General features: G+C 43.5%; 1 protein-coding gene across 2 annotated transcripts in view; it reads left to right on the forward strand.

Moving 5' to 3' along the window:
• The first annotated feature begins 1,624 nt into the window (after nt 1-1,624).
• ANAPC1 (anaphase promoting complex subunit 1) overlaps nt 1,625-24,900 on the forward strand; it is a 75,604-nt gene continuing 52,328 nt past the window's right edge. Inside the window, exons 1-14 of one of the 2 annotated variants that reach the window (XM_019714512.2) lie at nt 1,625-1,850; nt 3,754-3,990; nt 5,045-5,206; nt 9,618-9,669; nt 9,882-9,982; nt 10,500-10,582; nt 11,690-11,763; nt 13,500-13,645; nt 13,829-14,049; nt 14,756-14,965; nt 17,477-17,572; nt 19,154-19,244; nt 19,335-19,400; nt 23,032-23,166. In XM_019714512.2, coding sequence (XP_019570071.1) covers nt 3,778-3,990; nt 5,045-5,206; nt 9,618-9,669; nt 9,882-9,982; nt 10,500-10,582; nt 11,690-11,763; nt 13,500-13,645; nt 13,829-14,049; nt 14,756-14,965; nt 17,477-17,572; nt 19,154-19,244; nt 19,335-19,400; nt 23,032-23,166 — 1,650 coding nt within the window. In that variant the 5' untranslated portion in view covers nt 1,625-1,850; nt 3,754-3,777. The remainder of the gene's footprint in view (nt 1,851-3,753; nt 3,991-5,044; nt 5,207-9,617; nt 9,670-9,881; nt 9,983-10,499; nt 10,583-11,689; nt 11,764-13,499; nt 13,646-13,828; nt 14,050-14,755; nt 14,966-17,476; nt 17,573-19,153; nt 19,245-19,334; nt 19,401-23,031; nt 23,167-24,900) is intronic. The other variant, XM_074332495.1, reaches the window with a different exon arrangement.

The raw sequence follows: 24,900 nt of genomic DNA on the forward strand, positions 1-24,900 counted from the left end.
TTCAGAGTGACTGTCAGTGAACTTTGGGCCACTGGATGCCCAGAAATGTGGAGTTGTCCCCCCTCGGCTACATCAGATATTGCTACATATACAACTGTTGCAGGATCAATGCTCAGGAGCTTCCCAGTCCTGCAGTGGAAACCCTGTGGGCATTCTCGCCTTCCCCTGGCTCTGATCTGCATCGGGGGCCATCCACCCCATCTGTGGTCACATGTTATGGCGGCCCTCGCACACTAACACAGTCTGTTGGGACACAGGGAAGAGGTTCCTGACAGCACTGTGGAAATGGCAGCAGAATTGAACCATGTCAAGGTCCAACAGCAGTAAAAGGCTGATTCACTGAGAAAAATGACCTCCTTTATGGAATATTAAGGAGATGAATAAGGCCACAGCTCCTGACCTGGCCCACCTACCACACAGTTCGCTGTGCTCTGTGAGAGGACACGTTGCAGAGAAATATATCCAATACCTTAATCACACACCATTTTTCGTACAAACCACCCTACCAAGTGTGATGATGCATAAGGCTTGGAGAAGTCTGCAAAGACAGTTCAGCTGACTGTTTCACAGGATACCTAGGGAGGTAAATAGTCAAAATTAGCAAAATGCAAAGACAGCATAAATGTTTTCCTCTACGATTCCAACAAACAGGTGAAAAGCCTATTTCTACCCCACCAGGCAGCTGGTGGGAGGAGTAGGGATCCAAGACCATGGCCCTGGCAGATTCAGCATCTGGCGAGGGCTCACTTTCTGGCTCATTGACGGCTGTCTCTTTTGCTGTGCCCTCACTTGGTGGAAGGGCTCCAGGGAGTCCTTTTCTTTATAAGAGCCCTAATCCCATTCATGAGGGCTCAACCCTCAGGACCTAAGCACCTCCTGAGGGTCCCACCTCCAAACACCATCTTACAGGACTTTAGGTTTCAACATAAGAATCTCGGGGGACACACGCATTCATTCCTCAGCAGGCTCCTTCCTCTGGGAGGGAAGCCTTCTGAGAAGAGGCCTATGAGCTAACCTCTGAAGGTTGACGTTCCTAATGAAGTGACAAGAAAGAACACACATACGAAGGCCTCAGAGTGCAAGGTGTGTTTGGGGACTTCCATGAGACCACTTTAGTGCAGACAAGAAGTTTCAGCCAATTTTACATTTCTGGATAAAGAATTTGAACTTTATTCCTTAGGCAACAGGATGCCTATCAATACTTTTAACCCAGGGATACTGCGCAAAAGAAGATTAGAACTCAAGGAAATTTTCTAGTTTCCTTAAGTGTGTTATTGTGCAGTTAAATCCAGACAGGGAGGGCTGGGTAAAGCTGGGCTTCTTAACCCAGGTCTAGGAATCATGGGGGTCGGGGTGGGGCGGTAAGGCGGGTAGGGCTGTCTGTGAAGCTCAGAAATCGCAGGCAACGTTTTCGTGAAGGCATCCATAGCTTTAACAGACTTTTCAAAGGGTTCAGGCCCCACGCTGCCCTAAGGAGGAGGTACCCTGGCAGGTAGGCCCCAGCATCCTTCCCGATACTCACTGCACAAAGGACGGCCGGCAGCTTCGCGCCTCCTGGCGAGGCGCCGCTCCTGAGGCCCCGCCCCGCTAGGTCCGCTCCCGCTTGGCCCGGCGCGAAGCACGACGGGAAGCCAAGATGGCCGCCTCCATTTGAACTGCTCTCCAGAGCTTCTCGCCTCACGCCCGCCTCACGCCCGCCTTTCCTCAGGTGCTGCTCACTCTTCCTCCAGAGTAGGGAAGGAGGGGGAATGAGAAGCTGCAGCAGCCGAGGAGTCCCGGTGACCGACTCTGCCGCTGCCCTCGGGGAGCAGCCGGGGCTCGCCGCGCCTGACGCGTCCTGAGTTACTCAGGTAGGGGCCCTGCCGGCGGCGACAGGTCAGCGCGTGTCCCCTGACCCCCGCACCTGTCCCGAGGCCGACGGTGCGGGACCGGAAGGGAGGACCCAGCGCCCGGGGGCAGCGCAGCTTGCGGGCTGGGCTCTCCGGCGCGCCTCCCCGCGCTGCACGCGTCTCCGCGTGCGGCCTCAGCTCCCAGAGGGGCTCCTTCCCCTGCGACGGGGCTTTCTGAGGCCCAGGTTCTCCGCGTGTTGTTTTCACCGACCCCTGAAGACCTGAAGAGGCGGAGGAAGCTCTGCCTTTTTGCGGAGACTCAACTCGGGGTGCCTTCGCAGGGCCTTTCGGTGTCCTCTTGAACCAGCTTCGCGGTCGCCTCTGGGAGGGTAGCTTGGTTTCTAGTGAGCACTGATGATGTCTTCATTCTCAGCACGTCAGTTTAATATAGTGCTTTTATATATGTGGCTCATTACGTTGCCCCCATAAGTAAACACATACAGGTTTGAGGTACACTAAAATATTAAACGTGTTGCCTTAGTCAGCACAAGATATTGTACTGTAAAAATAGTTCTATGATTAATAATTTTGTAATTTTCTCTCAGAATTTTAAGATGTTGGTCATCCTGTTGACTAGAATATAAGAAGACCAGCTGAATTTTATTGTTTTCTTGTCAGTCTTCCAAGGCACTGTCTCAGTCGTATTCCTAGTGTAAGTGTTCTCAGTACTGACTTTTAGCAGGAGGAGAAAAGTGTCATGATTGTGATGTACAGTTGTCTGAGGAAGAAAGTTTAATTAACAGCAAAATAACTGCAACGCTTGCAGAGCCGCATAGGGACTCCAGGGGCCTTGACATATTGCAGCAAAGAGCCTGAAAGACCCCAGGAGAGAAACTAAGTTAAATTCAACTCTTTTTAGTGTGAATGCATTTCAAATACTCATTTTAAAGGTTGTCTGTAGTGCTGACATTAGTGTTTGTTTTGATTTCTATGTTTGAGGATTGCAGCTTAAATGTGATGCCACAGAACCCGATTTTCACATAGGTGTTGTCTCGGAGACAAAACTAACATCCACCTCCTACATCACATTGTGCAGTGTCAGAATTTGACTGGCTGCGACTTCCTGTTTGTAGAAATGTTCTGAAAGTAGAGGGGCTTGCTTCCACCCACAGCTCATCCACACCTTAATAGTGATAAACTGAACTGTACTAGATTATGTCAAGTAGAAGATAGAACTCTTAAATTTGCAAACAAGCATGACTGTTTCATGCACAGAACTTCCTTAGGTTTGACCAAAAATTGGAATTGATTATGGTTGTATGTTTAGGTGGATTGGGGTGTCAGTATTACTGATGACATGTGATAGCTTATTAAAGCAGTGGTTTAACTTTTGATGAATTAGAAGAAATACGTGAGTTCTGTTTGCTTTGTTTCATATCAATATGCCAGTGATCCGTTAGGTGTGCTTTTCAAATGAGGTTCCAGCATCTGAACAGAAATGATGTTAAATATCGAGAGCTGGGAAGTCATCGGCCTATGAAGTACAACTTGTCTAAATACTTCAATGTGAAATATGGAAAAATTAGTGTATAGTGGTAGGAAACATAGGATAGGTATTGTGGGATGTAAGTGCTACTCTCATCCCAATAGTTTCCTACAGTGGTAACTGTTCATCTGTCTGCAACAAAAAAGGAACTGTAATATTAATTATGGAATGACAATGTAACTGTAAAATAATAACTGTAATTACCTGAAAAAGTCAGATCTGGAATGTCCATTGATATAATGATCACTTGTACACCCACCGTGTGATAGGATTATGTGACACTTACCTAAAAATTAAGAACTCTTGTAAACTTTCATGATATTTTTTATTTTGTGTTTGACTCTAACATCTAACCAGAATGTGTTTCAATTCATACAGAAATAATGTTGATATTTGGAACCCATGTCGAACTTGTATGAAGACAGGGCAACAATGATTGCAGCCGGGGATTTGCAGGAATTTGCTCCTTTCGGTCGAGACCACTGCAGGCACCACCCTAACGCTCTGAACCTTCAGCTTCGCCAGCTGCAGCCAGCCTCTGAGTTCCGGTCTTCTGATGGTGCTGCTGGCTTGGTGGGATCCCTTCAGGAGGTTACAATCCATGAAAAACACAAGGTTCCGTTAAGTTTCTCACTCTGTTTTTGAAATGCAGAGTAATGCGTCCACTTGTAATTTAAGGTACCCAGATGCAAGTGCGAAATGAGTATGAAGCTACTTCTTGGGTAGAGGCTAAGATTTGGTCATTTTTATCAAGGCTAAAAATAATGAGTTTATCACATACAGTGTCATGGCTGTTTCTTTAGATGTTATATAACTCGTAGTTTTATTATGAGTATCAGTCTGATTATGGTCCATTTTCAGCCTCTTCACTTGGAATGTGGAGACCAGATTTCATGTTATTTGCTGATTAGATAGTAGAGCTAGGGATGGTCCGTGCTGCAAAAGACTTTTGTGTGTGTAGAGGAGAAAAGAAAAGCCACTGAAGTAGCTACAGTAGTACGTAGTTCTTAGGTAGGGGGATAGGATGTCATTGTGTGTGTCAGAAAATCAGCCTTCCTCATCTTATTCCATTTTCATATCCCTTTTGGGATACCAAAATCTCAGGGAGATTTTGTATGTAATTAGCAATCTATACCTTTCTCTCTCGCTTATTTGGACTGTTGGGACCAGGGAAGGAAGGTGAATATCCGTGCACTTGGGAAGCAGGGAAGTCTGCATGGCGCATAGGCTCCCCTGGTGTTCCCACATGTGTCTCACTGCCCTCCCCATCACCCCCCCATATACTTACTGTGTCATTATAGTCTCCTAAGCTCTTGGGTTTCATTTTTCAAATATATAGGTAAGGTGTGATTTTTGTTTGTTAATATTTTGGGCAGCATGATGTAATACTCTAATATAAAACACATACTATAGAGACTTCGTTTGTCAGTTCTTGCTCATGAAATCCTTTTATGACAGATAACACACACATCCACACACCCCACCCCACTCTGTCCATCTGTGGCACCACACCTTCTAAGAGTTGGGCTGAGAGTGAGTCTTACTCCACAGGCAAAGACAGAGTGGGATGGCTGTTTGATTTAATTACCAAATCTTGCTTCATACTACTGAAACAGAAAAATAAAAAATCCGTGCTTGAACATGTCTAACAACTGTGTTAATTTTGAAGGAAAGCTGGCAGTTAAGGAAAGGTGTAAATGAAATTGGAGAAGAAGTGGATTATGACGAGGAACTCTATGTGGCTGGAAATATGGTGATTTGGAGCAAAGGAAGTAAAAGCCAGGCACTGGCCGTTTATAAAGCGTTTACAGTGGACAGTCCTGTTCAACAGGTGAGTTCATTTGAATTTTGCATTTGATTGACTATTTAACACTTTAAAAAAAGCTTCATCATAAAATTTAAGAGAAATGATAAAAAAAGCATAATGATCTCAGCAGCTGGGTTTCCATTTGAACATGTAGTGAAGGTAATGGTAGGAAAAGAAAATTTTCAGTATCACTTTTTTTACACGATTCTTTGTCAATTTGGTGATAATCTTTAAATACTCTCCTTGAGTAATTCAATTTAATATTGTCAGTAAAAACTTATAAGACATTAAAGGTACAAGAATAATGTAACAATGATGATAATTGACTGCAAAGCACTGATGAATAAAATTCAGGTTCGTAGTAATACTTAGAAAGAAAGGGAAACAAACTAATTTGCCATCATTGCACTTGGCTGTTACACCTAACTCTAGTCGAAAAATTGATAATTTGAGGGAAAGAATTAAGCACTTTCCCTGCTTTTTAAAGAAGACATGCAGTTCATCTCCATTATTTATAGAAGAATGCCAGCTAATAAATATAGAAGGAATGGTAGAATTAGAAAAATCACCATTTTATACCCACCAATGTCATCGTTGATTGAGACAAGGATTGGAAATGGGTACAAATGCCACTGGGTGGAAGGCTGTTAGCATGGCCCCAAGGTGTCGCCTGTGGGTTGCTTGTTGAGGAAAGGGAGGAAATGTGTATCTACTATGGAGCTATGTGTGGGTCTCCTCCTCCACCACGTGGTGGGGTTACCATCCCTAAGAGGGGGACAGAGGAATCTGCGTACCTACAGGTGTAATGCAGCATGAAGACATGATGGCAGCTACTCAGTTTTCTTCCCCCGAATGTTTGACTTTGGTATGAAGACCTAACTTCCAGTTACAGGAAACATGGGTACTGGAGGATTGATTTGTAAAACATCATGAGATAAGGTGAGGGTTGGAGGTACAGAAGAAACAACAACAGCCAGAGGTTGATCATTATTGAAGCTGGTTGATGGGGATTCATTAAGTTATTCTGTTTACTTTGTATAGATTTGAAATTTTCTGTAATAAAAAACTTAAAAAAACACCAAGAGGAAACAATTAGAGAAATCCAGAGTATGGGACAGTCCACATTCTGGTCTCTTGAAGGAGTCAGTCATGGAGGAAAAAATGGTGGGGACTGTTCTAGATTTGGCAGAGACTAAAGGAACATCACCAAATGTACCTTCTTGTTTTTTGTACCTTGTTCAGTGAACTTTGATTGAATCCTGGTTCTAGAAAATTGGCTAAAAGAGACATTTTTGGGAAAATTTGAAAAAGTTGCAAATGGACTGGATATTAGGTGATGTTAGAAAAATTATTTTCTCAGACAGCCGATGTTTTTGTGGTTATAGGAGAATGTCTTTGTTTCTGGGAAATGCGTGATGAAGTGTATAGGGGTGAAGTTTCATGATGTGTGCAGTTTTCAGATCGTTAGCCCCCCGCCCCCCCAATGCTGCCTGCACACAAGTGCACACATAGAAACACACATGGGAAAATGTTAATAACTGTTAGATTGAAGTGATACAGATGTTCATTGAACTATTTCAACTTTCTTCCTGAAAAGTTTTAGAATAAAAAGTTGGGGGAAAATGAATACATTTATAGTAGTTGAATTAATTCTTAGGCTATGACGAGGTTTTAAGGCTTGACTAGTGTTAAGTTCCTTACTGGTAAACACTGAAATCTTGGTCCCTGGACACTGCTTATTAGTTTTTTTCCCCCATTAACTATTTCCTAATGAACATCGTACTCTTTTAACAATATTTTGGGAATTATCTAAGATTTGAGGTCATATGTGAAATTATTTCTGTCTGGGGGAGTTGAAACCAGTGATGCTTTTGATAATTTTCTGCTATGGAGCATATAGTTAGTGTAGACATGACGATGTCCAGAGGGTCGTTTGCTCCTGTGTTTCCGTCTTCATTTCTCCAAGGCACGACTGCCTGTTTACTAGGTTCCCTGGATGTGCAGTGATGTGTATGGTCTCCTTTCTGTTGTCTCCTTTACCTTAAGATCCCTTGGAAATGGGATTGTAAGCTTTGTAAATTCAGTTCTTTTGCTCTGGAAAACATCATTATGTAGACTTCCTGCTAGTAAATAATAATTTTATATTTTGGTTAGAAATAATACAAGGTATATGTGACCGAGATTTAGTTTGTGCCTTCATTTATTCTGCAAGTGTTTAGTGTCACTATCTCAGACAGTGTGCTGGGTGCTGGGGCGACAAAGATAAATCTACAGTTTATGCCATGGAAGACCTCATGGTGTAGAAAGGTGAGCAAATAGACAAATACACTGAAATTGTATTCAGATAAATGGAAGTGCCGTGTCATAGCTGTGTGTCCACAGTGTGCTGAGAGCCAAGGGGCGGAGCTCTAAGGGAGAACTTCTCAAAGAAGATGCTGTTTGAATTGGAAGCTGGTAAAGAGGGCCTTCTAGGCAGAGGGAATCACAGCAAAAAGAATTATGGAAAAGCATGGCTCAGTCTAACTTCCAAATGGCTGCACACAGGGTGTGGGTGTGGAGAGGAGCTCGCAGGTGCTGGGTGGGACCAAAGTGAAGAGGTTTGTATGCACCTGGGAACTCGGATTGTGAGCTGTACGCGGAAGAAGCCTAGCAAGGACTTTCAAATGGAAAGTGCATCTTCAGCTGTGTGTTCTGAGAAGATATTACTTTGGCGGCAATAGGTAGCATTGGCTGGGGAGTAGAGAGACTCCTGTCTGGGATACTGTTTTATGACAGTTCGGGTGAAAGAGATTGGTGCCTGGAATAAAGAGAAGACAGAGGTGAGAGACAGAGCTGAGGGACATGTGCACGGAGCTAATGATCTCTGAGTCATGGGGTACAGGGGCGTGTGCAAATGCTACGTGGTTTCAGAGATGGGAGGATGGGACTTCATAAAAGGAAGCTGAGACGGTGACAGCTTAGACTCTGGACATTTCAGATCAGAGTGAAGCTCTGATGCAGGTTTTTCATTTGCTAAAATGCCGTTAAAAACTCCTACAACTCGACAACAACCAAACACAACCCAATTAAAAACCAGGCAGAGGACTTGAGTGGACATTTCTCTAAAGCAGATGTGCAGATGGCCAGTGAGCTCCTAAGAGATGCTCAGCGTCGTTACTCATTAGGCAGATGCAAATCCAAACACAGTGAGACACCACTTCACACCCACTGGGACACCTGGTATTAAACAACTGAGGAAAATCACACGTGTTGGTGAGGAAGGTGAAAAGTTGGAACCCTGTGCAGTGCTGGTGGCAAAGTAAAAAGTCCACTGTGGGAAGGAGTTTGGCGGTTCCTGAAAAAGTTAAAGCAGGATCACCATGTGATCAGCCCTTCCCCGAGCAGGTACACACACAAAAGCATTGAAAGCAGGGACTCAAACAGTCGTACAGCAGTGTTCACAGCAGCATTATTCACAGTAGCCACAAGGTGGAGACAACCCAGGTGTCTGTGCACAGATGAACGGATAAACAATACGCGGGACACGCCTGCAAAGGAGTATCTTTCAGCCTTTGAAAGGAAGGAAATTCTGAGGGACGCTCCAGCGCGGTCGGACCCTGAGGATGTGATGCTGAGTGACATAAGGCAGATAGAACAGGACACGCGCTCTGTGATTCCTCTTTCATGAGTCCTTTGTGTAGGCAAATTCACAGAGACAGAAAAGAGAATGGAGGCTGGGGGAGGGAGAAATGTGGAGTTTTGTTGAATGGGCAGTTGCTGTTGGGGATAATGGAAAAGTTCTGGAAATGGATAATGTTGAGGTTGCACAACGTTGTGAGTGTAATTAATGCCACTGAATCCATACACTAAAAATGGCTCAAGTGGTACATTTTATACCACAATTTAAAAAACTTGTAAAAATGCCATTAAATATTTTCAGTGATTGTCAAGCATACCAGTGAAAGTTGAATGGCCTTTTCTAGTTTATTTTTTGTGAGATGGCTTTTTAAGAAAAGGAAATTGTTAGTTTTTCTAAGGATGTTTTTAAAGCGAGTCTAGGAAGGTTTAAGAATGAATAAAATCTGGAAATAATTAACTAGGTTGCAATTTTCAGCTCTTCTGATAATTTTTCACTTTATGTAGGATATAGGGTTTAAATTAAGTTGAGCCACTGTTTCAGTTAACTTTTGCTGCAAGACTTCCATCTAGATTTTTGGGATTTTATCTTTCCTTCCCTTTTCATAAAATTTATTTGCAAACATAGTTTATCTTTCCTTATATTTATCATTAATTAGTCTAATTTTATCTTAACTCTTTTATGTTCCCATGTTGTATGTGTTGAGCTCATGAAGAAAGACAATTTGGTAGATGTCATAATTATTATGTAAATACCATTAGTGACTATGTTATCATGTAGATACAATTTTCTTAGGAGAGCGTTTTGTGTTAATTTTAGGCATTGTGGTGTGACTTCATTGTATCACAAGACAAGTCTGAAAAAGCCTACAGTAAGTTTCTTTTTGAAATTTTATTGTATCTTATGATTCCGTGGTGTCCCGTGGTTTTTTTGTTGAAAATAAGTAGCCACTAAAAGGCTTAGGTTTAGCCTAAGCATTTTATATTATTTATTAAAGAATTTGTATTGTTGGGAATTGTAATTTGTGATTATTGGGGTAGTTTTGAAACAAAAGCACCCATCTTGTTGTACCGTTTCTTTCAGGTAGTGATGAAGTAGAGAAATGCATATGTATATTGCAGAGCTCGTGTATTAACATACACAGCATAGAAGGAAAGGATTACATTGCTTCTTTACCTTTTCAGGTAAACCTGAGTGTTTCTATGGATTTGTGTTTGGTTGGAGATTATTCTTGAATTAATTGCTTTCAGAAGTAGTGCTACTCTTATGTCTTATAGTAATCACTAATATTATTTTCACTCAAATAAAGTAACTAAAATTTAGATTTTGTTGCTTACCATTTTTCTGTCCTTTGCATAAAAAATAATTTAATGAAGTAAATTATGAAGTCTTTTCTGAGAGTTTAACTGGTAAATAAGAAATCATTTTGCTTATAGTAAAGCACATGGCAATATTAGTCTTCTGTTTCTCATCATCTTTTACATGCCTAGCGCTGATATCAGCCCCTGGCAGGAGTTTCAGATTGATTTGATTTTGCCTTAGACTTGCTTGTTACAATTACTTAAAAAAAAAAAATTATACTAACTTATATTATTTTGTAACACTGAATTGGAAGAAAATCTAATGTTCTAACATGTTTCCTAAAACATGTTCTAAAGAGTAGCTTCCTTTACCTGTATTTTCTCCCCTTTTTCCTGACAGGTTGCAAATGTTTGGCCCACCAAGTATGGATTGTTGTTCGAACGAAGCAGCTCTTCACATGAGGTGCCTCCAAGTCCACCCAGGTATTCAGTCCACTCGGTTCAGAATATTATTATTGGGGCTTCTTTGTGTTAGTTCTTGGGTAAAACTGTTCACCTAAGAGTTTGGGATGATGACGATTTCCATGATAACAGCACAGATCTGTGCCAGTTTCTCTCATCTCAGTGTTGTACACGTGTGAGTTCACTCCTCACTGGTATGAATCACCTACAGCTTTATTACCTCCACATAGTAAAATCAAACAAGCTTATGTCTTAAAGATAACAAGACTCAATTTTTAGCGCTGCCATGTTTTCATGGTGCTTCTTTGGGCAAATTAGTAGAGCTTTCTTAACTTTTGTTTTTTGTTTTTTTCTACTTGTTACAGAAATAGTCTCATTTAGCCCTTAGGATTTATGCAGGGTTCAGTGAGCTGATGTATTCCATCTTTGACACAGGGCTTAGCACATCTTAGGCGTACAGGAAACAGTAGGTGCTCATTGGTGGTGTGTTTCCCTGTCCCCCAGCCAGTTGTGAGCTCTCTGAAGGGGAGGGACACACAGGGCTGGTCTCAGTGTGGTGCAAGTAGTAGACACGACGATGGTAGAAAATGGCTACCTACATAGAAGGCTTGGTTTTTTCTACATTTTTCTATCACTCACTTTCAAAAGACACCCTTTTTATTGACTTAAAGGTTTTCTTCCCTTTCTATGCTTTTCTCTTTCCTTTTCTTTTCAAGTGCATTTCTTTGTAAATCGGCATAGGAGACACAACTTCTGTTTTAGCTGCCAAAGACACCATTGCTACTCCGCTACTCCATAAGCGAGGTTAAAAACCAGAACCAAACAAACAAACCCAGACTGCCTTATGCCCTTTTGGGTCTGTAATGTGAGGAGGGCGGTGTGTAGACCCTCCCTGGGCTGTACCGATCTCCCTCTGTGTGTGCTTGCTTAGGATTCCCCTGCCTAAGAGGCGAGGTGTCTAGGCATGAAGTAGAAGATACTGCGAAAAACAGTATATAACAGTCTAGAGGGTTGCTTTTTGAGATGGCATGTGTCTAGTCGCTGGTGTGATCTGGAGAGAGTGTAAAATTTGTGTACAAATGGAGGCATCTTGTGTTGGTGATCGATCGATTCTTTGTTTCTTCCTAGAGAACCTTTACCCACCATGTTCAGCATGCTGCATCCACTAGATGAAATAACCCCACTTGTGTGTAAATCTGGAAGTAAGTGTATTTTTATAAACTCTGTTACATAGCTCTTGTTGAGTTGGGGGAAGAAAATGAAGCACTTAAGAAAATTAGACTTGTTTTACAAAAATAATTTAAGCATTTACAAAAATACCTTTTTGATTATGAGAATAATTCATATTAAAGCAGGAGCTTTTTGAATACCCTGTTATTAACTGTTTTGAGAGTTCTTTTCCTAAACGTGAGGCCTATAAGCCGAGCAGAATAACTAATAGATTTGATGACCTACTTGTAGAGGATTCTGGACTTTGTTCCTCAGTAATTAATAAGCGAATGAATGATACTTAGATGAATTAAAAAATGTTTGTTGAAGAAAAAATACAGGTTCTTAGGCCTGTACTTTGTAAATTTTAGTATTTCATCTTCCCTGCTCATAATAACATAATTTGCTGGGGCTCAGAACTATTAATATTTCCTTCAGGTATTTCTAGGTGGTTATTTAAAAAATTTAAATGTGGCCAAATGTGATAGATAATTATGAATAATAAGGACTTGAAAGCTCAAAAAGTATACTTTCTGACCAATTTTACTATTAGGACTTTATCCCAGGTACATATTTGGAAATGCCACTGAGGTTTTTATCTCCTGTGTCGGCTTCGCAAACTACAGCTCTGGGTATAATCTCCCCAACAGCCTGTATTTTTAAGGCTTAAGAGCTAAGAATGGTTTTTACCTTTTTTAAGTGTTGTAGAACAAAACAAAAAAGATTCTGCAAGAGTCAGTGTATGGTCCACAGAGCCTACACTAGATATTTTTTGGTGTTTTACAGAAACATTTTATTGGTAATTATTATTTTGGTAGCAATTTCAGGCAACCTAACTAAACATACTGGGGCCTGTGATTGAATGGTATGTGGCCATTATTGATCATGTTTTTGAATCATGTTTAATGACCTCAGAAATTGCTTATTCCTAATGTTAAGTAAGATATAAAACTAAATGCAATATGATTCTATTTTGTGAAAACATTAGAAGTATGTGTGTATATACATATGTATACATATATGTATGTATATCTCCACATACATATATATGGAGAAAAAAACGAATATTCCCTAGTATATTAATGGTGGATATTTTCAGATGGGGTTATGAGTGATTTTTATTTTATAAAGTACTTATTATTTTTATAAAATACTTATATATTTTTGTTGTCTAATATTTTACCTGAGAGGGAAGCATTTAGGAAGCTGTCAAATGAGGAGGACCTAGAAATCAGTTCATGGTGCTATAGTAGTAGATGCTAAACTCACTCGGATGACTTTGCGTGTGTCATTAGTGAAGCAGAAACAGGTGTACTTTTCAGCACATTTGAATGGTTATTAGAGAGGACAAACTTCATAATCAAAGGAAAGAAGCAGTGAGGAAGTCAAACGTGGCAGCATGCGTGACTGCGATTCACAGATAAGTTGGTGACTGAAGGAGCCCCGGCCTTTCTTTTACCTGTGGCCCAGGAGTGTAAGGGCGAGGCACACAAACCTCCACCATTTAACTGCATGGATGTGAGGCTGAAACCGGTAACACTCATCATCTTAATGTATTTTATGGGCATTGATACCCAAAGTGCAGGGTTAATTAATTGGTATGTTAATGGTTTTGTGCCTTAATTGGTTTGGTTTCGCTTTGTCTTTAGGAATTGCATGGTCTTTTGATAAAGAACAGCTTTGTAAAGTCCATTGTTCAAAGCTTGATTGTTTCTGTTTCATCCTGAAGGTCCTTTTGGTTCATCACGGGTGCAGTACGTGGTAGACCATACGATGAAAATCGTGTTCCTCAGCGCCGAGCCCTCCATTGTGATGACCTACGACAGTGTTCAGAGCCTGCACTCTGTGTGGGCTCTCCGCAGAGTCAGAGCAGAGGTGAGGACACCGGGGCGGGAAGCCCAGAAACCTTCATGTGGGGCAGTCGGGCTTGAAATGGATTGGGAATTAGGAAAAAAGAAAGATTGTGCCTGTCATAATTTGAATCTACCCTGAATACTCACCAGGAAGTTACTCGTTTCATCTAATTATTTTTTCCCCTTCTCATCATTTTGGCCTAAGGAAGAGAATGTTGTTTTAAAGTTCTCCGAACAGGGGGGAACCCCCCAGAACATGCCCATGAGTAGCTCCCTCACAGCACACCTCCGAAGCCTTTCCAAAGGAGACTCCCCCGTGGGCTCACCTTTCCAGAATTACTCCTCCGTCCACAGCCAGAGTCGCTCCGCCTCCTCACCCAGTCTGCACTCTCGTTCTCCTTCCATCTCCAACATGGCGGCTCTCAGGTGCGACGCAGTGTGCTGTGCCCTTGTTTTACCAAGTTAGCCCAAGAAAAAGATACGTGCTTTTCAGGCTTTCCCTTAGTTTTAAGGGATTCATAGTTTCTGTTGCCAGCTCTTGGGGACTTTCTAGGGGAGACAGCCATTATCCCAGTTGTGTTGCTTTTCCTAAGATTTCCAGGCCTGCTACTGTGTTACCTCTATCAAGGAGTCCCATTGGGAGGCTGCCTGTTCTTGTCAGACTGGTTGCCTCATTTCTACCGCTCAGTGGCAGCAGTTTGATGAACATGGATTGTATATATATTTTGGTGCTAGCTCGTCTTCATTTGCATGAACTTTTCTTTTGTTTTTGTCTGTCTACCTACCTATAGGGACATAATTTTGTTGGTGTGTATTACGTCGGGATATATAGGACCATAGTTTAGACCTTTTTGAGTAGTGTAAATAATTTGTTTTCTGAAACAAAAAATGAACTAATTTTTAGTTTTAAGAGAATGAATTCTAACAAGAATTTTAAAGCTTTAGACTATAGTACAGCACATTTAAGTGGCTGTTCCTTTCTTAAAAACACGGCTTTCTGACTGGGACTGTGCCAATGTGCCCCCCTCACCCCCCGGCCCCGTACACAGAACTGGGAAAGCGCTGTGGGACAATGTGTGACACCAGCCTGTGTGTTGATTGTGACACCCTCTGTCCTCTGTTTGTTCTGCAGCCGTGCTCACTCCCCTGCCTTAGGAGCGCACTCTTTTTCAGGGGTGCAGAGGTTCAACCTTTCGAGCCACAGTCAGTCTCCAAGGAGACACAGTGTTTCCCAGTCTCCAAACAGTAATTCCAACAGCTCTTACCTCACGCCAGAAACGGAGCCAATTGTTCCCGAACTGTGTATTGACCATTTATGGACAGAAGCGATCACCAGCATGAGGTTTGGAGTAGATGTTTTTATATTCAAAGAAAAATGTTGCTAAAAGTCTTAGAAAATGCTTAGGATGTTGCTTAAGCTTCCTTTTAGCATACTCAGTTATTAATACTGATAAAAGCCTGTAGAGATGTGTTTTAAGGCCACTTGTGTTTCACTAGAGGACATTAATGATATTAAAGTGATCATAAAAATGTTGTTTGTGCTTTGCTTATGTCTTCCCTCACCTGGTAATAATCCCTCAGGTTCAAGGTGTTTGATGTTTTAGGGAGATATTACTCATTTGTGTAGAATAGGAAATTTGGGATTTCAGAGCATTTTCTTAAGTTTTTTTTTTTCTGTGTTAGTTGAGTGTCAGTTGTTTTTTTTGGGAAACACAGTTCAGACGTCTGTTCCGTGTGACCTCTCTTTCTCCTTTTATGTTCTTTTTAAGAATTCAGTTGTTAATTCAGCTAGTCCTGGTATGTAAGCTAGTGCCTGTGTGTCAGCAGCCAGATCGGTCCCTGTCTGTGTCCTCAGAGAGACACAGAAGGGTGGTGACACAGGAGACACTGCCTGTCCTGCTGGTGTGGCTTTGGAAAGCTGAGTAGGTATTCAGTGGGCAGCGGGGAAGTGCAGAAGGCGGAGGGCGTCGGAAGGGAAGGTGAGCAGTGTGAGTGCGTGGAATCTCAGGGAACTAGAGATTCGCGCCCTCTGCTTGTGGCACCGCCAAGAGGAAGGGCCGAGAAAGGGGAGGCCTGAGAGATTGGCTTTTAGGGCTGTTCCACTTGAGGAGAGCTACAAGGAGGTGCTTTTAGGTGTGGGTGTGAAGTCGGGAAGGAACAGAGCAAGAAACCTGGGAGTCGTGTGCCTCGGAGGTGATGGAGGCAGGAGACGTGGGTTGGAATTTAAGGAGTGCGGAGGGGTCAGGTTCCTGGAGGGCCTGTGGGGAAGCCTGCGGCTGCAGGGCTTCTGGTGACCCTGTTGCCCGTGCAGAGTAACCGTGGGGGTGTTGGCATGAAGGAGAGACTGTCACGGTCACTAGATTCTCAGAGGATGCGTGCGACCTTCATATGGTTGAAAGCTGGTGGTGCAGAACCAGAGGAGGGCTGAGGTCTTGGGAACTTGAAGTTCCCGGGTGACGAGAGAAAAGCGACATGTCTGCTGCAGAGACACAGAGTAAGAGAGGTCAGGTGGGAGAGCAGCAGGAAATCAGTGTCACAGACACAAGAAAAGAGAGCCTTTCAAGTAGTGACAGTCTTGCCAGGTGCCGGTGAGGTGTGGCGCTAAGAGGTGAGCTCAGAGAGGGGGGAACCTGCAGGGCAGTGAGTTGACTGGTGGCTTGGCCAGAGCACTTGGAGTGCGGGGCCGTGAAGTGGCGTGGAGTGGGCTGGAGAGAGTCAGCGGGGCTGTCCAAGGGAACAGAGACATGCGGACTGTCTTAAGGAGTTTGCCTTTGAATGGGGCTGAGGTTACAGAACGAGCCAGATGGAGCATCAGGGTCGAGGGAGAAGTTTTGCTGAACCTGTCGCAGAGAATTCGTCTTCGTGCCGAGCCCTTCATTGTGTGTGTATCTCTCAAATGTAAGGATATTGTCTTACCCAAGCACAGTACCCTTTTCACACCCAGCCAGTTCACAGTAAGTCCTTCCTGTGATCTAATACTGAGTCCATGTTCATGTTTCTAGACTTGTACCTTAATAGGAGAGAGCAGGCTACAGGGCCTGTTCCCAAAGCAGGGAAAGCATTGAAAACACAGGGGACGGGAGATGACTGCCGGTGGATGAGGGACCTGCAGGAAGCACGAGAGGAGAGATGAGCTGGGGAGATGGGAAGGGGCATGTAGGGCTGGAGTCTGAGCTCAGGCCTCACAGCCACCTGCTCTCTGAAAGGGAAGGCAGATGCAAGGTCTGGGATGGGGAGGGGCAGGTCCTTGGAGGAAAGTGAAAATGCCAGTGCGGTGTTGAGCTGGCTTCTTGGTGTCTTTGCGTCTCTCGTACAGAAAAGACAAATCTCCTACCCGTAAAGCCATTTGACTTTCAGTCCCTTATTGGCAAGTTGAATCTCTTCCCTAGTTTACAGATGTTTGGTCTTCCGCACCACTCTAGGGAGAAACCTTCAGGAGTTAGAGGTAGGGTTGACAAAGGGCGAGGAAGTGGGGCCTAATGTGAGTGACAAGAGGAGAGGTAGGAGAGGGCCTGTGATAAAATGTCTGACCCCTTGACGGCAGAGGAATTCAAGTCTGCATTACTTCAGCAGGAGGTAACGTGCACAGTATGGAATTGTAAAGTCTACTGATGATTAAATTTATTGTGATTTCCGCCAAAAGCTGTGTGTGGAATAGACTTAATATCAGAGAGCTGAAAGAGATCTGAGATCATGAAATTAAAATCTTAGAAGTGTTTTGGGCTCTTCAAGGTTATAGCTTGGCCCACGTACTTGTTATTTCTTACAGAATATTTTCAAGCACTTTTAATTGTTACAGTGGTAGATTTTTGAACCATTGCTGACAGTTATTTCATTAATGTATGTATTGCAGAGAGAAAAATTCTCAGGCCTCAAAAGTGTTTATTACATCTGACCTATGTGGGCAAAAGTTCTTGTGCTTTTTGGTAGAGTCCCAGCTCCAGTTGCGGTAAGTGTGTGTTCCCCTTGGTTGTGTGTCTGTAAGGCAGCCTCCTCGCCTCCCCTCCGCTTCCCTCCCGGCTTGTCCCCTCCCTTCTACTCCCTTCCACTCCCCTTCTTTCTTTCTGTCTAAATAGCTTTATTGAAATAATATACATACCATAAAATTGACATGTTGTATGTGTAAAATTAAATGATTTTTAGTAAATTTACAGAGTTATGCAACCATCGCCACAAATTTTAAAATTTTCTGTCACCCTAAAAAGGTCTCTTATACTTGATTTGCAGTCAGTCTCTGTTCCCATTCCCAACCGCGGGCAACCCCTGTGCAGGCTTTCAGCCTTTGCGGGTTTGCCTTTCCTGGGTATTTAATGGAATCATTCAAAGTGCAGTTTTTTGTGTGTAGCTTCTTTCACTTAGCATAAAGGTTTTCAGGATGTGTCATGTCAAAGCACGTATGATGCTTTATTCCTGTTGTGGTCATATTCCCTTGTGCAGATTCGCCACGTTTGGTTCATCCATTCAGCAGTTGAGGGACATTTGGTCGGTTCCCATTTTATGACGATGTGCGTTATGGCACTCAAACATTGGAGTGAAAGTCTTTGTATGGCCGTACATGGTTTCTTGTTCTGGGGTAGATACCCAGGAGGGGGATTGTTGGGTCAAATGCATTTTCAACTTTTTAAGGGGTGGCCAGACTGTTTTCTGATAGGCTGCACCATTTTATGTTCCCTTTGTTCCCACCAGCCACGTTGGAGGGGTTCCCTTTGTTCCCACCAGGCATGTTGGAGGGTCCCCTTTGGTTCCACCAGTCTCCTTGGAGGGGTCCTCTTTATTCCCAACCAGGCACCTTGGAGGGGTCCCCTTTGTTCTCACCTGGCATGTTGGAGGTGTCCCTTTATCTTTGAGAAGGTTGGAGATTCAGTCTCTGTGACTATAGCCATTCTAGTGGGTGTGAAGTGGTTTCAGTTGGCCTTTCCCTATTGACTTCTGACATTGGGCATCTCCTGTGCTTATGAGCCAGTCATTTCTCTTACTGGTTGAAACATGTATTCATGTCTTTCCCTTTTTATGTACCTGTTTTTTTGGAAATAATTGTAAATCATGGGAAGTTCCAAAAGAGTAGAGGGGTCCAGTGTACCCCACACCCTTTTGCCCCAGAGGTACCATCTTACATAACTTCAGTACGTGATCGAAACAGGAAATTGACACCAGCACAATCCACCCACCTTATTCAGACTTCACTGGACTCGTGTGTGTGTATGTGATTCCTGGCAGTTTTCTCCCATGTGTAGGTTTGTGCAGGCACCACAGTCAAGGTACAGAACCTTTATTACCTCAGCGATCTCCCTCCTGCTCCTGCTTTACAGTCACGGAGCCACGGCCACCCACCCCATCCCTAACCGCTGACAGCCACTCATCTCTTCTCCATCTCTGTCATTTTGTCATTTGAAAATGTTATATGAATGGAATTCTACAGTAGGTAGGAGTCCTTTTGAGATTGGCTTCTTCCAGTCAGCATGTTCCCCTTGAGATCAGTGCAGCTTGTTGCGTGTATGAATATGTTGTGCTTTCCTATTTTAATATTTAGTTGTGTAAAGTTTCAAGAGAGCAATGATAAGACCCAGCTCATCTTTGGCTCCATCACCAACATCCAGGCAAAGGATGCAGCGCCAGTGGAGGTAAACGCAGGCACATTGCTTGAGAAGTTGAAAGTCATTATGCTTTGTAGTTTGCACAGATTGGAAAACACAGTCTTTGTCCTCTTATAGAAGATAGATGCCATGCTGGTCCTGGAAAGCAGTGGAAGCCTGGTGCTGTACACGGGGGTGGTTCGGGTAAGTACTGAGTGGCCTTTGTGCTTCTGTAGGGCTGTCCCCTTAGACATTCTGTAATGTTACTGTAGTTTGAGATTTAATACCTGTTACCTCCTGTGTGTAGGATTTGGCAGAAGATTTGCTGTAAGAGTTGACAGTGAAGTTTGCAGTTTAGGTTGGTCCTAAGGTGGAAGTCTAGGACTCACTGGCCTTAGACGGATTGGCACAGGGAACCCGGCAAAGATGGGAACCTTTCATACATTAGGTAGATGATTTTAAAGCGGGAAGCTGAAGTTTTACAAAGAATGTAGTTGTGAAATTGTTATACGGGTGGCTTTGTTCAGTCTCAAAATTTTTGTAAAGTTTCATTTTATTAAATGTATAGTATGTTGGCTGTATCTTTTTATCAGGTGTGAAATTTACATACAGCCTCATATAAATTTTACACGTGAAATGACGAAATTGAAATACATATACATAGTTGGAAGAATAATGAAGTGATTATTCATATAAGCTCAACCCTGGTTAAGAAACAGGGTGCTGCCAGTATCTGTATCATCTCTGGGGGTTCTTTCCTGATTGTATCCTCATCTCCCTGACCCCCCCCAGGTAGACACCATCCTGGCTTTTCCAGTAAATCTGTCCCTTGTTTTTATTGCTAGCCTTTTGCAATTCTGTATGCATCAATAAAGAGTACATTGTTTAATTTTCCTCCTTTTGAATTTTTATATAAAGGAAGTCGTACCATGCACTTGTCCCTGACTTGGTTGGTTTGCTCACCGTTATACTATGTTTACATTTCTCTGTGGACGTGCGGCTGTTTTTTCCTCATTCACTATCTCATACTATTCTGCGGCATGATTATGCGAAAACCTTTACTATGGTACCAGTCACGGAGGTTGTTTGTGTTACCTGTTTCTTCCACTAAAGAAGCTTTAGAGCAACCCTTACTTGTGTCCCCTCGCCTTCAGCGTGGAGCACATTCAGTGTGGCCGTGTGGTGCCCATGTGTTCCCCAGACTTTTGTTGTATCTGCTACAACCTCTGACCTCCTGTTGGCTTCTAGCAGCTACCGTATTTCCCTGAAAATAAGACTGGGTCTTGTATTAGTTTTTGCTCCAAAAGACACATTAGGGCCTATTTTCAGGAGATGTCTTATTTTTTCATGTACAACAATCTGCAAATACAGTCATGTCGTCTTCTTATGGAACATCGTCATAACATACTAAATGCATCTGTCTGGCTGATGATCGTAACTGGGGCTTATTTTTGTGGTAGGTCTTATTTTCGGGGAAGCACGGTATGAGTTCTCAGTGCTTGTTTACATTCCTGCTAATCCACAGCACTGCTGGTATTTATTCTTTTTGCCCCTTTGGTACCTTGACAGCCAGGTGAGAGTAGAAGTCTAGGCACCCCGCTTGGCCAATGCTGACAAGGCTGAGAGGGGGCCCCGGTTTCTCCAAGGGGCTTGTGTGGAGGGGGCTGGTTATTGTCTGAGGGTTTTCTGTCTTGTTAGGCTACCTCTTTCCTGATTCTTTCCCCAGGAAGAGCAGTATTTCTGGGCCTATTTTCTGTCTGCTCCCGTGATGAGACTGTGGTTGGCCTCAGCTCCTGTGCTCCCTAGAGGCCAGTCAGAGGACTGAAAGGTGTGACAGGCCAGTGCTTGGTTCTCCAGCCTTTACTGTGTCGTTGTTGGTCAGTTTCACATCTGGTCGCTTGCAGGCCTGCCCAGGATTTCATATATATCCTTAGACAGTGCTTTTCTCTGTCACCTTCCTCCCCATTCTCCCTCAGTCCCTAGTGGGGACACAGGGCTGCCTGTCTTGTTATTGCAGGGTGGGGTGGAATACAGGGCAGGGGGAAGGGGAGATGTGTGCTGCCTGATAGGGAACAAGGATGTGAGCAGGTGCCCCCCGCCCCCCCAGGGGCTGCACATCCCGGGGGTGAGGAGGCCGGCTCGTGGCTCTGGAAGCGGGGCTGTGTACATAGTCTGTGCGGCTGCAGTGCTTGATGAGGGGACAGGACAGGAGAGGCCGCCTAAGTCACTGCAGAGCAGGCCTGTAGGATAGGTCTGGCTCACAGTCCCTGTGCTGTGGGGGTGGAGGGGTGCCACTTTGTCCGCACAGGTGGAATGGAAATCCCTAGAGCATAGCTCTTGATGAGGAGGCCACCGAGGGCCACAGCTGGTTTGTAGTGTTTGCCTGGAGTCCGGCAGGTGTGGTGAATTGTTTCTGTTCTGTTTGGTCACTCTTTTCTGGACACCTGTGTTAGAAAGAGCAAGGGTTTCATGGGGCCTCTTTTGGTTTATGACTATGGACATTTTGGGGTTGCAGGCCCCTGGAATGGCCAAGGTCTAGTCATTTAAAGGACCAACAAACAGAAACAAACACCTAGGAAATTCATCATACGTCATTCCTGGTTCTCGGGTCCCTAGCCAGTCAGTTTCCTTTCCTCGCCTTTCAGAGTCTTATGTTGCATTAAAAATTTTGTGCAGGGGTGGCCTGTTAGCTCAGTTGGTTAGAGCGTGGTGCTAGTAACACGAAGGTTGCTGGTTCGATCCCCACGTGGGCTACTGTGGGCCACTGTTCGATCCCCATGAGGCCCTCGTTAAAAGAAAAAAAAATATATATGTATACACACATACACACACACGTGTGTATATATACATACACACACATATATAAACACCCATGTATATAAAAAGTTTTGTGCAGAGTTTTGTGTTGTCGTAGGAAGTAGTGGGAGAAATAATCATGGAATGTGCTTTATATTTTCATTACTGTGAGGTCTTGATTGCTTTTTAAAACCTTTATATATACACTAGTTCTCATTGTCACTTTATTTTTTAATCCTAAGAGTTTAATTTGGGCAACTTGTAATTTTATTAGCTTTTGGGAAGTATATGACATAAATATGTATGTTGTTAAAATTTCTCTTTAGTTCTCAGTTATTTCCTTTTAGTCTTATCAAGAGTTCTCAGCCTGTATGAATGTGAATTTCTGTTGTGTTTTCCTGAGAACCCTAAGAATAGATAGAACAAGGGTTGATTAGCATGGATTGTCAACTCATCCTTTTAAGGTCAATGAAGAATTTACTTTATGTAAGGATTTTTTGAGGAGGAAATATTAGAGTTTATGATGGAAGACAGATGAGAAGGTAGAGCGCACACCTTGACTTAGGTTGGATTTAATTTCTGGAGCCTCTCTCAGCCTCATGGTTTTAGCGCTTGAGAGGAGTTTGGTGTCTCCCTTTCTGCCCGGAGATTTAGTTTACAGAATAGCTGCTTGACAGCAGCGCCTGACAGCTCAGTGTCCCTGCTGTCTTCACCACCAATAAGGTAGAAAAATACATAATGTACTCTGTACTTTTGTGTAATGTCTTGGCTGTATTAACATTCCCCACCTTTCCTGCAAAAAACCAAAAAACAAAAAACCTCAGTAATGAGAAGGAATCAGACCAAGAGAAATTATACCAAGATATTTGTAGTTGAATAGTAGAATTGGATGCATTACTAAACTTTTAATTTAGTTGTGTTTGGTGAGCATAAAACATGAAATAACAAAAGAAATATATGCCTCTATGTCATAACATCTTATTTAAGAATATGATTCATTAAAGCCAATATGTTTTCCACATCTCCTTATTGCTCAAAGGTGGGAAAGGTGTTTATTCCGGGACTGCTAGCTCCTTCCCTGACCATGTGCAGTGCGATGCCCCGGCCCAGCACACCCCTGGACACCGTGAGCACCCCGAAGCCTCTGAGTCAGCTGCTTGGGTCCTTGGATGAGGTGAGAAACCAGTTAGGTGTCATGAACATTACTAGTGCTGTAAAGAAATTGGGCAGATGTTTCTTCTATTTTAATAATGACCGAATTGGAAGTTTAGCTATTAATTATAGAATGTCAATGTTTTGAACACAAATGATTCAGTAAATGTGCGCTGACTTCCCGTGTGATGTGGAAGGTGTTTCTGAAGGTGCTACAGAGATGAGAATGGGGCATTCTTTTCCATTGTGGGATCTCGCCATTTCTTGGGTAGAACCGTTGCAGTGTCCGCATAGAAATTATAATTTAAGGACGAGTAACACTCATGAACCACAGTCAGAAAGTCCCGTGGGAGGTTCACTGATCCATAGATACATCCTGATGGGTCCACATGGCAGAACCAAGGGATCCACCCGGAGGAGCCTGTGGGGCTGGGTTTGGACCATGAGACTGAGTGGGACGTGTGTAGGGGGAAAGGGACATTCGGGCAAAGAGGGCTCAGTGGCCTGGGCCTGGGCCTGGAGGAAGGAGCGGGGCGTGCAGAGCACTTGTGTGCACATTCGCATCTCCATCTCCTGGCGCACAAGTTAAAACTCAGCGTGTCTGTGGGTGAAGGAATGAATGTTCTGAAAGTACGAGAAGTCTGTTGGGTGAGGCAGGCAGGGGTGGGAGAGTCGTGATAACCTGTGTTTGAGTGTGTTCTGCGTGCCAGGCACAGTTCTAAGTGTTTTGTATGTTCTGAGTCATTTAATCCCTTCGAACAACTTTATTGGGAAAGGGACTGATCCTCGTTTTACAAATGCTTACGTGGAGGTACAAGGAGGTTACTTGTCCAGAGGCCTATAGTTAATAAGTGGTGGAGCTGGGATTTGCACTGTTACTGAAAGGCTCATAAAAGAAGAAAGAATGAAAAGGTGGTTTTTATTCTGAATGCAGTCACAGGGCCTTAGAGGTTTTTGAGGATGGAGTTAGGAGTGTTAGGATCTCTGTTGCTGGCTTAGTGCTGGGCTGGTTGAGGTGCTGGAGAACCAGGCTCAGAGTTCTTCGAGCAGCCTGGGTGGGAGCCCGTGCTTCCCGAGTAGGAAGGCTGGAGGAAAGTGGGCTGTATTTCAGTGACATCTGAGCGCAGATGTTTGCAGGTTCTTCAGAGTGACTTTGCTACTGGCACATATAGTGGGTAATGCCTAGGCCTTGACATTATTTTTTAAACATATGTAGCGTTGAGGGCTTGTTTTTTAAGCGGACATTTGCAGAACTCTCGGAAGAGGAGCTGTGGAAATGTCAGAGAGCTTGGTGTGATTTGGGAGAATTTCTTTATAATGTAAAATGGTTCCCAACCTCTTGGCATTTCATAAACCCAGGAATGATTAGTGTCTCATGGTAGCCATCGGGTCACAGCCCGTCTCACACATTGGATGACGGCTTTCCCCGCTCTCTGGGAGATTGTGGCACTAGACAGAGATCCAGGACCAGTGGAGCTCCTGCTTTGTGCCGCTGTTGGAGTAGAAGCTGGAGTGTAAGAAATCCATCCTATGCTGGATCGGCTGTCATTGTTCACAAGATAGTCACTTAGAGATGTCCTGTAAATTGAATGATAGGAAAACAGGTTGGTGGTCAGGACTAGATTTAAACAAGAAACATCTGCATGTAATTAGCAGCCAAGGCCATTGAAAAGTTTTGTTTGCACACCTACAATTGAGAGGAAAATGTCGTTCTTCCATTTCCAGAACAAACACGTGCCTGTAGGGGAAGCATCAC

This window comes from Rhinolophus sinicus, linkage group LG05, assembly GCF_036562045.2.
Source record: "Rhinolophus sinicus isolate RSC01 linkage group LG05, ASM3656204v1, whole genome shotgun sequence".
Classification (NCBI taxonomy): Eukaryota; Metazoa; Chordata; class Mammalia; order Chiroptera; family Rhinolophidae; genus Rhinolophus; species Rhinolophus sinicus.